The 12,647-nt window shown below is 39.9% G+C and overlaps 1 protein-coding gene across 1 annotated transcript in view; it reads left to right on the top strand.

Moving 5' to 3' along the window:
- The window catches only part of WWOX (WW domain containing oxidoreductase), a 1,095,008-nt gene that overhangs the window by 60,878 nt on the left and 1,021,483 nt on the right, over positions 1-12,647 (top strand). Inside the window, exon 5 of the mRNA XM_006152600.3 lies at positions 1,504-1,610. Within this exon, the coding sequence (XP_006152662.1) occupies positions 1,504-1,610 (107 nt within the window). The remainder of the gene's footprint in view (positions 1-1,503; positions 1,611-12,647) is intronic.

The raw sequence follows: 12,647 nt of genomic DNA, 5'->3' as shown, positions 1-12,647 counted from the left end.
GTTAGGTGGTATCTCATTGTGGTTTTTATCTGCATCTCTTTTATGATGAGGGATGATGAGTATTTCCTCATATGCTTTTTGGCTGTTCGTGTCTTCCTTAGAGAGATTTTTGTTCAGCTCATTTTCCTATCTTCTTTTTAAACTTTTATACTTCATTTTGGATATTTTTTTTTTACCTGTTTTCTTGTTCCCTAAATCTTCTTTTTGGCTATCTTCTGTTAAACCTATACATTGAATTCATAATTTCTTCTTTTAAGTTTCAGAATATCTATTGGATTATTTTTTATTGTTCCCAGTTTCCTGTCATATTTTTCTATCTTGTCTTTTAGTTTCTTGAATGTATTAATCATAGTAACTTTAATCACTGTTTCTGATACATTCATCATATAGATTTCCTGTGCATTTGTTTCAATTTTTCTTCTCCCTGGCTTTTGATGAAGTCTTGTCTTTTTGCATGTTTATATTTGTTTTTGGCATGCCAGAAATTTTATCTGAGAATTTAGAATAATTGTAGTAGTAATTTATGACTCTCTGTGTTGTCTTCCAGAGAATATTTTCTTTTGTTTCTGGCAGTTAGATAGATAGGGACAGATCACATTAATCGGGAATTGAAATGGCTTGTCAGTGAGCTTGCAGTCTTGTGAAGACTGGGATGTCTCTGGTTCTTACTGTCAGGGATGTAGCTGTTTAGAATCCCAACCAAATGCATCATTGTATTTACCAGGCTCTTCTTCCTTGGTGGGCCCTTAGCTCAAATTTGTGTCTTTCTTCCACTGGGAGACTACCATAAGCCCATCCCATCCTCTCATGCTCTCAACCACTACTTTTTCAAAGCCTTGAGTAAAACAATAAAAAGCCTGACAAGTGCTGGACTTTCCAGTTTTCTAGATGTTGACCAAAAGAATCCTCAATCACAGCATCTTTCTGATACTTTTAAATGGTTTCTGTATGTGTGTGTGTGCACGTGTGCATGTATTATTTTGTCAGCTTTTATGATTGTTTTCAGGAGGATCATGGGTCCAAGAAACCTAGGCTACCACTGGTTGAAGTGGAACTGAGTCCCTCACAGAACAGACTACGATGTCTTTACCTTTAGCACAGGGTCTGGTCTTCATTGATAGTTAAATGACTAGCTGTACCATGGGCTCTTCTATGGCTTTTGGCCTTTATCTTTGAAATCATTGTGTCCCTTGGGCATGTTCGCTCAACCTCACACAGTTGGCATTCTGGGCCACATGGTTCTTTGTTGGGGTGGGCTGTCTGGTGCATTGTGAGACCTTTCATAGCTTCTCTGACCTTTACTCTCCAGGTGCCATTATACTCCACCCCATAACTGTGGCCACTGAAAATGTCTCTTGGTACTCATACCTGTCCCATGAAGGGCAAAATTACCTCTGGCTGAGAGCTACTTGGATAAATCAAGTGTTTCTCAGTAAGGGCATTCGGCATTACTCAGGGTGCTGGTGCTGTGTTTTCTAATGTTGACTTTCCTTTCAATCAAAGGGTTCGAAACTGCCAAGTCTTTTGCTCTCCACGGTGCACATGTGATCTTGGCCTGTAGGAATATGGCAAGAGCCAGCGAAGCAGTGTCACGCATCTTAGAAGAATGGGTAAGCACTTGACTATTTTCTTTTTTTTTTTTTTCCACCCGCAAATTGTCAAATACACATGCTGGGCTAAACACATGGAGGTTTTAGTGCAGTGTGTAAAGTTTATTGCTCTTGGAATAATGTCTTTATTTTTAAAGCTGTCTTCACTTTGTTTACTCTATGAATGAAAGAATGAACAAGGCTGTTATCATCCATATATTTGTTTATAGTTCATTGTCAATGTCATCTACTTTATTAGTCAGAAGTTTGAGAATGTTTACTCATTTAACTCATATATTGAGAAAAATAAAACAGGGTTAGTGCCCATAAACAGAACTAGGAAGTTATTATGCTTATGGGTTTTAGGATTAGAAAGCAGTAGGCTTTAACCTTATCTCTGGTTTTTCAGCTTTCTCTCTAGACATTGGTGTTGAGATGTCTCTGCATAGGCATTTATTGAGGGCTTACAATGCTCTTGGGAATAGTATCAAACAAAACAAAATTCCTCTCCCCATGAGCATACCTTTTGCATATGAGAAATAGGCCACAAGGGCTAATCAGGTTTAATATTTGACATAATATCAGACTGTTGTAAATACAAATAAGGACAACAGAGCAGATAAAGTGCTGGAGAATGACAGCCTGAGCTATTTCAGATGCGGCAGAGACACCCCAGTTGCAGAATTTGATCTGAGACCTAAATGAAGTAAAGAGATAAACTCAGGAAACAATTCCTTGGGAGTAGGAATAGCTTGTGCAAAGGCACAGAGACCTGGAGAATTCAGTGATCACCAGGGAAGCTCACGTGGCTAGAGTCAAACTGAAGAGGAAGAGGTAGAAGAGGTGAGTGGCATAGGGTGTCTTAGAGGGTCTCAGAGACAGTGGTGAGGAAGACATTAGAGGGTCAGACCTGGAGAGTGACATGATCTGATTGATTTTTAATATGATCACTGGACTTCAGCATGGAATACAGACTGCATTTATTCTCTCATTGTTCATATACATGTTAATGAAGTGCACCACTGGTAGGTGCTGGGATCTGCCATTTAGGACAAACAGACATTGCCATGGTCTTTTAAGAGCTTGCGGCCTGCTGTGGAAGACAGAGTTAACTAGGAAACAGATGTCAGTGTAAGCTTGAAATGATAGTGGATGGTACTATGAAAGGTGATTATGTTGGGAGACATCAGGAGTCTCCAAGGAAGACGTGATTGACATGAGATTTCAAGAAAGACTGGAAGGAGGGTAGAAAAGGGTCAAGTGGGATAGGAGAAGAGCACCTGCAGTGGGCCTAGGAGGGGGAGGAAGAAGGAGAGAGGGAGAAGGGGGACAGGACAGACCAGCCTGGCTGGGAACATAGCATAAAAGGCTGGTTAATCCTTGCCAAGGCTGTCTTCATTTTTCTGCACACTGTGAAAGAATCCTTGCCATCTAAAGAAATAAACCATAGTTTGCTTAAGAAAATTTCTTGCGTTCTCCAGAGAAAAGTTATGAAAGTAAAGGAGGGGAAGGTTTATATTCTGATATTTCATTATATTTCCAATGAAATACTTCAAATTCAGTGTATTTCAAATGAACCCTTGCCTTGAGCTCACTGCATTCATTATTTTGGGTTAAATAAAAAACAACAACAACAACATCAACAACAAACAAAACGATAGGGCCCCAGTTTTTCTGATTACCTTAGAATCTCTCTGACTTTAAGGTTAAAAAGTAATAACCTCTATTAGATAGGATAGTGGTGATTTTTAGAGCCATATAAAGAAGAGAATAAATGGTAATATATGCATGATTTGAATCTTCATGCAGAATAAGAATGTAAAATATAAAAAGCAAAAGTCCTTCCTGGTTCTTCTTTTGGAATGTAAACATCATTAACTGTTTCTGGTGTATTTTTCCAGAAAAAGGTTGTGTATATCAAAACACACATACATACTGTTCTGTACTTAGACTTTTTACTTAAAAGCTATGTAAGATCTTTTCTTATCAGTGCATACTGATCTACTTCTTTGTTTTTAATTGCTATGTAATATTCCATCTTTGCTTATGCTGAGTTACTTAACCAGCCTCTGTTTTGGTGGACATGCATTGGGTGGTCAGAAAAGTCATGATGCATGTTTGCATAGACAAATATTTTAAAAAATGTAATTACATTGTTTTGCTCTTCCAAGAAATTTTTTTTTGGCAGTTCAGTCTCTCTTGCTTACATCAGTCTCTTGCAATTTCATCTAAAGTTGGATTTAAACTGTGCCACAGTGAACATTCTTGAAAATATGCATCTATGAGTACATCCATAGAACAGTCTCAGCAGTGGGCTCCCTAATTCAGAGGGTATATTTATTTAAAATTTTTGTAACAGTTTCCTGTTATGGCTCCAATTTCCATTCTCACTGACAGCACAGAAGAGTCCCTGTTGTCTAGCAGCAGAAACTGTCGAATTTGTAAAACTTTGTCCATTTAATGTTATATTTTAAGCTAGAGAAGTAAGAGTTCAGCTGCCCTAGTGATAAAGTAGTAACCCTATTACACAATGATATTAATATTGAAACCAGTCTTGGAAGATAATGGTAAGCTATTATTTTTGTATATTTAAGTTTATTCTCTTCTCTTCTTAGAAAACAATGCATCTGAAAACAAATTTATTTGCATTAATCCTCTTATAACGGTTGTTTGATGCATAGAGGCAGAAATTCCTGAACTTGACCAAATTAATTGTAGGACCTTGAACAAGTCTCTTCATCTGTTTAGTGCCTCAGTCTTCTAATGTCTAATGGAGAAAATTGCATGGGTTGGTGGCAAAGACCTGTCGTTCAGTCTCTCTCTCTTATATTTTAAACTTATATTTTATAACTGAGCCCCTATGAGTCAGTTTCAGATGACAGAACTTACTGTTTTATCCTACTCTACAGAATCTTGAGGTAGACCAGTGATTCCAGAGAAAGAGTTACCAAAAAACCCCCACCCAGAAAACAAAAAAACTCACTGTCAGGAATAGGGGAAAGGAAACTTGAACAAAATCAAAATGGATAGTGACATGCTCACTCAAATGTTTGTATTAGACTTTTTAATTTTTATTTATTTATTTATTTATTTATTTCTCTCTCCATGTGCTCTATGGAGAGAGACAGAAAAGGACAGACAGAAAGCACTGCCGAAAGGGACCGGCTATGCCACAATCCCTTTTTCATCCATTCTCCTGTCAGGATTTTGGGCATGCACATTCATATGCCCAGCATGATTTTTAAGCCACCAGATTGGGATTTGAACTGTGAAGTCAACCTTGTGGGATCCAGCACCTTAACCTCTATGCCAACTGTTGGCCCATATTAGATTTTTTTAAAAAGAGGAATTTTTTTTAAAGCTTTTTTTATTCTTTTCTTTTATGAGCATGGATGAAAGAGAGATACTCCCAACAGGGTCTTCACACCATGATCTGCGCCCATTTCCACCAGCCCCAGATTGTGGGCACCTGTGTGACTGGTGTGTTCAGGAAGGTCTCTGGGTGTGAGCCTGGAACCCTTGCAGAGCCTTGCATTACTGTTGTGGCCACTATCTGGCCCCGCTATCTTAGATTTTATAGGCTGAACTCGACCTTTGCATAAATTCTCGTCAATTTTCTGCTCTCCACTTTCCCCATTATACCGTGTTCCTCATTTCCCTTAGGTTATGATTATGGACACTCAAATTCAGCACCCTAAGCCATCCTTACTGTTTCATATCATTGCACAATTAATATAATGTAGGCAATGTGTCAGTTTCCAAAACCCTGCTTTGGTAGCCCGTGTTGAGCCTGGTCTCCGTGTTATCCACCACGTTCCTATCCTTGCTCTTTGATGGCCTGGTTTCCTTCAGGCCCTTCCTTATCTCCCTCTGTGCAGATCACTGAATACCACCTCCTTGTATTTCTCAAGGTCAGTTTGATCGACTCCAGTTTGTCAAGCTGCTAGTCACCTCAAGCATGTTCATACTTTATGTGGGGTGAATTATATCAGCATCGGGGCCATGAAGATACTGCTACATATTGGTGCCTCACAGGAGAGGTTCAAAACGGTCCAAAGGTTTTTGTTGCAGCAGAAGCCCACTCTGAAGTCTTTGGGCTGTTTGGCTCAGCATTGGCTTTTTTGTGCCAAGGCTTCCCAGGCGTCCTCTCCTCTGGTTCTGGAAATAGAGTTCATGCCTCTTCCCTAACTTGTTCTTCCCTGCCTGGTCTCTCTCTTCCTGACTTTATGGCACACTCAGGATTGTCACTCTCCAGAACATTCATATCTGCCTCTCAGCCAGCAGAATGTTTTTCTACCCCCACAAGGGGGCAGCCAACAACACCCATTTATCAAATCTCTGGCCTGTCTGGGCGAGACATTTTCTATCTCTTATCCAGGAAGATGCAAAAGCCTCGTTTACTCCAGTTTATAGAAGAGCCAAGGGAAGGCTCAGAAGCGTGAAGGGACTGCCCAGACTTGCACAGGTGGTGGGTGCAGGATCAGGCCCCTAGCTCAGGTCATCTGTCCAAACACAAGGTCTGTCTGCTTTACTCCATGGCCCGACAATGCCATCACATTCAGCATCATAAGAGTCTGTTCCCTTTCAGGTGTCGCTTTCAAAATCTTTAGGTTCTGTTTGAGTGATTAACTTCAGCAATGGTCATATTTCTTAAAGAAAACAACTCCAAACTACCCTATCATCCCTTTACATTCAAGATATCCTTTATAAAGTTCTCAGGTCACTTTTGGGGAGATCCATCTATTTAATAAAATACAACTTAAGTGAAAACACACACCCTGTTAATAGCCTGTACATAATTACTACTTATTTCATGGGGGGAAAAAAAAACCCTCCTGCTGAGATGTTTTGGATCCTCCAAAGTTAGCAATAAAAGATAAATGAAAACAATTGAAATAGGATAGCATATATAATGTAGAATTATATATGCTACCCTTATGCATTTAGTATAATTAAAAAAGGAAGGGGAGAGGCCCATTAGCCCTCAATTATTTTAAATGAAGTATCTTTGGACATGAGTTTGTGCCTGTGTTGATAAAGAGTTCACAGATGTGGTTTACCTCATTCATATCCCAATGCGGATTACAGACTGGGGTCCCTTACCTCTAAAGCAAGCACCTGATATTTCCCTGTGTATCCCAAGGGGCCTACATGGCTGGCCGAGTGAAGAGTTGATCTTTTTCTAATTTAGCAGCTATGTGTACATGTTAGGATTCTTTGTGAGTAACAAAGTCTGGGATACTGATAGGTATGTCTGAATTCCTAAGAGCTGTGACTTATTCTTTCCTTCACTCAATGTTTATTGGAGTGGGGTTTTAATGGTCAATTAATGGAGGTCGAGCATATTCCACTCCCCATCCCAAGATGTGAAGATCTTTAAGGGGTATTACATGTAAAGAGTGATAGCCGAGTAAGTGTCAAAATGTATTTTATAAACAGCCACAGCAAGACTTCAGTGTCTCAGTGTAGAACTTTTGAAAGGTCAAACTGGGGCTCCCAGTTTATCTTTCCTTTTGTCCTATTAGAATTTTAAATTTTAGATCCTTAAGACTTGAGATCTAAAACTTCCGATCCTATGGAGGAAGGAGGTTGAGTAGGGCTGGAGCAGATGGACCTGAGACCACTCACGTTCCTACCAGTCATTTGCAGGAGGGAAAGGGCTGAACCCATGGTTGGAGTAGGGGCTGACAGATTGAGGGAAGGGGTGATTAAGAGCAACCAGTCTGTCTCACACGTGCCAGCCTGGCACCAAGTCTATTTATCATGGAAAGAATGAAACATAACGTGCAGAAGAACTCACTATGGATTGACCCATAGTGTAGTTGGGGCCCAGGGAACATTGTGAAGATCTAACATCTGGTGGGGATCTAAGTTACCCCTGGATCGGGCAGAAGTGGGCAGACTTGGGAAAAGGACCTGATGGTCCTTTCTTGGAGTTATGGTTTGACTCATCCTTTGTTGCCAATATGAATTTTAGGGGGATACAAACATTCAATTGAAGCCATCTCCCTGTCATACAGGAAGAATAACCCGAGTATGTTTTATTTGCGAGGAGGTTGGGCCTCTTGAGAGACTTCAAGCCCACACTTTTCTAACTTGTCTGTCGACTTGCACTAGACTTCGAGTCCTCCTCGATGACAGGCCACATAGTTAAGATGACATGCTGGTGATTAAGATGACATGCTGCCATGGTTAGGATGACATATCATCAGTGGGGAGCATGCAGTAGAGATCCAGCTCAACTTCTCTTGTCTTTTCATGGTCTTTTAACCAAAATTCCCAAGAGATCCAGAAAATGCAGGTTGGAGTAGTCTTTAAGATTCCTCATCAGAGGGCATCTCTTGGTACGTTGGCCTCAGTCCAGAAACTGGATCTCATCAGTACCCTAGGGCTAGTCTGAACTCACTAAGGACTGAAATATTGCATCATCGGGAAAGTCATGACGTATTTTTGCATAGGAAAACATGTTATAACTTTTCCAACGCCCCAATATATACAACGGACTGTCCTTACTCCCTACTCTCCACCTTTTACCTTCATCGTGACAATCAGATGTGTCCAGACTTAGTCATATGTCTGTCCTGTAACATGCAAATAATAGCTACACTAAGAGATATAGGTGGTTGTATTAAACACATTGACTATGCGTGTGTAAAGTATTAACATACTTTAGGGATAGATTAAGTTCTCAATTAAATACTAGCTGCTGCTATTAGTAATGATAATAATAAATTCTTATTTGTACACAAAAGTGCAAAGTGATACTTTTTTTTAACCTCCAAGTAGCTGAAAGAGGAGCTTTAGGGAGGATGTTTATCAGCATGATGCAAATAGAGTGGCAATGAATTCTTTTTCTGTCTTCACATGTCTGGACTCCTACATTTTAATAGATGTGTATTAAGTTTGTTGATTAGTATTTTCCAGTGTAGCTCATATTAGCACTCAACTGTCATTTGAAAAGCCATCTTAATTATTTATGTGATTGCTTTTTCTTTTGTATTTACAAAGAAATACACTTTGCATATATTTAGGAAAGATGATTAAGGGATTAGTCATCAGGAACAGCAAGCAACGGTTTATATCAAAATGGTTATTGAGAAAGTAGGGAGATGAAGGGTAAAAATAAAAGATTTATTAGTGAGAGGTAATGGAATATGTATGTTTCAGGGAGAGAGCGCATGCTCTGTTGATTGTATGCACATGGCTTGACACTGAAGTGGGGTAATTATTTCAGTTTTCAATAGAGTTGATACCAGGTCTATTTATCTTGCTGGAGTGGAGGCATATGGAAAGCACTGACAGTATTATGTCATTGCAGCCTCATTGATGAGCATTGAAAATACTGACTTTACCATTATTTTCAGATATAGAGTGCAAAGTTCCAAGCAATGTATTAGGCACATGGACCCACTCCTTATCTGTGCTTTTAGTAGATGTTGATACCCAGTGTTTTCATGAATGATATTAAGGAGCAATGTCCTGGGATGCTGAGTAATGAAGCATGTGCATTTTGAAGAACTTCTGGGGAAATTGAGCAACTTTTAGGCCCTCCTAGATTTATTTAGAACTGCATGAGCTAGCTTTGTGCTGGTGGGAATTTCCCCCAATCTCCTTTGATACCTAAAGCTTAACTGCTGTGCTTTGCCTTTACAAATGGAAGGCCTTGGGCATTATGCTGTCTTTTATGTGATGTGTGTGTGTGTGTGTGTGTGTGTGTGTGTGTGTGTGTTGCAGCATGTGAGGTAGGTAATCTGCGATCCTTATTCCTGTCTACTGTTGGTGACTTGGCTTGGAAAAGATGACCATTATTCAACACATTGTCAGTTACAGGGCTCATCCCCATTGTTTTGAATGATCTTTAGCTAAACAAAAATATAAAAACGATTAATAATATTAATAGTTATAGATTATTGGGAAAAGTTCATCCTAAATCAGCTGCTAGATTTGTTCCTCATTTCTTTGCTTTAAAAATTGTTTTTCTGTTTAGTATTGGATTTTCAATAAATAAAGCATGATATAAACAAGTCTGCCAACCAGCGAGAACTATATAAACAACTTGTTTAAATCAATAAGTACACACTCACAAAATAGATAGTTCTATAGCTCTTCCTTATGACATTTTTGTTTCCCAAAAGTCATATTATTATTATTTTTAAAGATTTATTTGTTTAATTTTTATTTATTCTTCTTCTTCAATTTGACTAGAGAGAGAGAGCAAAAGAGAGAGAGCAAGCTGCCAGGTCCAGGACTCAACCACAGTTGGCTATGTGAGAGTCCAGCATCCCAACCACCATTATTATAATCACCTACAGGTGGGATGTGTCTTTGTGCCAGGCCTGGTGCTTAGCATTTAGCAACAAACTTGGTATATGTTAAACCCATTGTGTAGATGAGGCACTGGAGGCTAAGCTCATGTAGCTAGAAGGTATGTGGCAGACCCCCGATTTGGAGCTGCATTTCTCTGGCCCCAAAGTCATCTTGTTATCCAGTCTGAACTCCTTGCTTGTGTGCTATATCAGAAGATTGGTGTATCTTTTTCAGGAACTAAGCCAAATATTACATTCATGGAGATTTGCACATGCATTCATGAATGTCTCTGTGTTCATAATGTGAGGGTACCTACGGTTCCCTAGGAAAGAGAGCATTCCCTAGGGCTTTTTGTGACCTGCTGGAGTTGATGAACCTAGCCAAAGGAAGCTCTTTCCTTCCCAGACTCCCATGCCAAGTGGTAGATAGTGTATTTACTGTTCCACTTCAGTTGCTTGTTTGACCTTTCTTGTCACAGGCCCAGAAAAGATTTTTTTTATCAGATAATAAATTATTCATCTCCCTCATAGACATAATCGGTTGCTAAAATATTCTGAGTTTTCTCTGTCTCCAGAATGCCTAAAACTTGTGCTTGCTACTTCTAAATTTTCTATTTCATTTCTCACTGAAAATTTTGCATTGACTTCTTGACTGTTATTCTTTGAACACCATCCCTGTGTCTTCATTTTTTTTTTCCTGGTCATTGCTCACAGTCTTGAACTGCATCTTTCAAACTATATATCCATTATAACCTTTGTATGATGAGGGCTGTGATTAGCACAGAGTTTTAAAGAATGAAAGTCAAGCCTAGGCAGCCAGCTCCAAACCATCACTCCCAATCATGTGAAACCCAAAGCAGATGCATCCTTTCATTAATATGGGGGTCCCCTGAGTTCTTATTAAGCAATTTTGACATTGCTCAAAGAGGTAGATTTCATCTTCAGATGGTGCTCAGCCAACGGCAGAAAGGCCAGCTTCTGACCACTTGGCATTTTGGGCTCTGTTATTTAAAAGGGAAAAAAATATGCTTGAGACTGTTTTTTGTATTTAGTTATGGGGCACTTAGAGAGTCTCAGACTTTAGCAGGCATTAGAGTAAACGGAGAGGAGAAACAGTCCTTGTGCTGATAAAAATTCCTGGGCTAAGACATGCAGAGAAGGCAACCGCCATCAGACTGGGCAGCGCACCTTACATTAGATGAAACTATGTTTTAGACAGATACTGAAAACGGAGTGACTTTTCATTTTTGCAGTGGCAGTCCAGTGGAGTGGAGGCAGCCTCAGCTTTGAACCTGGGATTGAATTCTGGTTGGAATACCTTCTCATTGGATGTCCCTGGGCACATTGGTCAGCTCTTTGAACCTAGGTGTGTTTCCCTGCAAAATGTTGCCAGTAATAGCCCTCAGGAACATCATAAGGATGAAGTGAAATAACCCATGTATTCTTTTTATATATACATATAAATTAATTAATTAAAATTTTAAAATAATTATTTTATTTATTATTGTTATTTTTAACTTGATAGAGTCATCAGAGGGAGAGACAGAAAGAGAGAGAGGAAAGGAAAGTGAGAAAACAAGCCACCAGGTCTGGGACTTGAACTGCAGCTGGCCATGTGGGAGTTCAGTGCCCCAACTACTATGTTACCTCCTCACCCCAAATTACTTATTTATTTAATTTTATTTATTAGTTTTTTTTTTTTTTTGGAGAGATTTTCGCTATAGGGCGCGTGCGCTCGCCAGACAGAGAGAGACATAGAGACAGAAAGCAAGAAATCACCCCCCAGGGGGGATGGTCACGTCGCAATCCCTTCTCCTCCATTCTGCTCTTGGGCACTTGGGCACGCCCGCACACGCGCCCGGCGTGAGTTTTAAGCCACCGGGTCTGGGACGCAAACCACGGTTGACTACATGGGAGTCCAGCGACATAGTCATTACGCTAACTGCTGGTTCCCTATTTATTACTATTTTAAAATTTTTCTATAGAGCATTTGTGCTCACCAGAGAGAGACAGAGAAAGAGAGAGAGAAAGAAAATGAGAAAGTAAATTGCCATGTCTAGGACTCAAATCATGGTCTGCCATATGAGAATCCAGCACCTTAATCACCGTGCCACCTGCTGATCCCTAACACAAATATTTTTATGCACAGAGCATACAATATAGACTGGAGAAGCTGGAAGTTTGAGATCAGGGTACCAGTGTGGCTGGGTTCTGGGTGAATTTCCTTCCTGTTTATGGATGATATATTTCTTGCTATGTTCAAACATGATGGAAAGCAGAGACAGAGAGTAGGAGCAGAAAAAGCTATCTTGTGTCTCTTCTGACTCTAATCCAATCCTGCGGGCTTTACTCTCATGACCTAATCACCTCCCAGTGACCTCATCTCATTGGGGATGAGGATTTAAATATACGAGTTTGGGGGATGGGTAGAAACATTCCATTCAAAGCACTCTGTCCCTGGTCCCCCAAATTTCTTTCCTGATATGCCAAATACATTTATCCCAGAAGCTTTAAAAGGTCTTAGCTCATTCTAGCATCAGCTCTAAAGTCTGTGTATTATTATTACTTTTTTTCGAGAGATTTTTGCTAGGGGGCACACGTGCTTGCAGTAGAGACAGAGAGAGACACAGAAAGTGAGCAGTCACCCCCTGGAAGGATGGCCACGCCATAATCTCTTTTCCTCCATTTCCCTCTTGTGATCTTGGGCATGCACGCATACATGTCTGGTATGAGTTTTAAGCCACTGGGTCTG

This window comes from Tupaia chinensis, unplaced genomic scaffold, assembly GCF_000334495.1.
Source record: "Tupaia chinensis unplaced genomic scaffold, TupChi_1.0 Scaffold000355_1, whole genome shotgun sequence".
Classification (NCBI taxonomy): Eukaryota; Metazoa; Chordata; class Mammalia; order Scandentia; family Tupaiidae; genus Tupaia; species Tupaia belangeri.
Note: the sequence above shows the minus strand (reverse complement) of the source record. Positions and strands in the feature narration are given on the sequence as shown.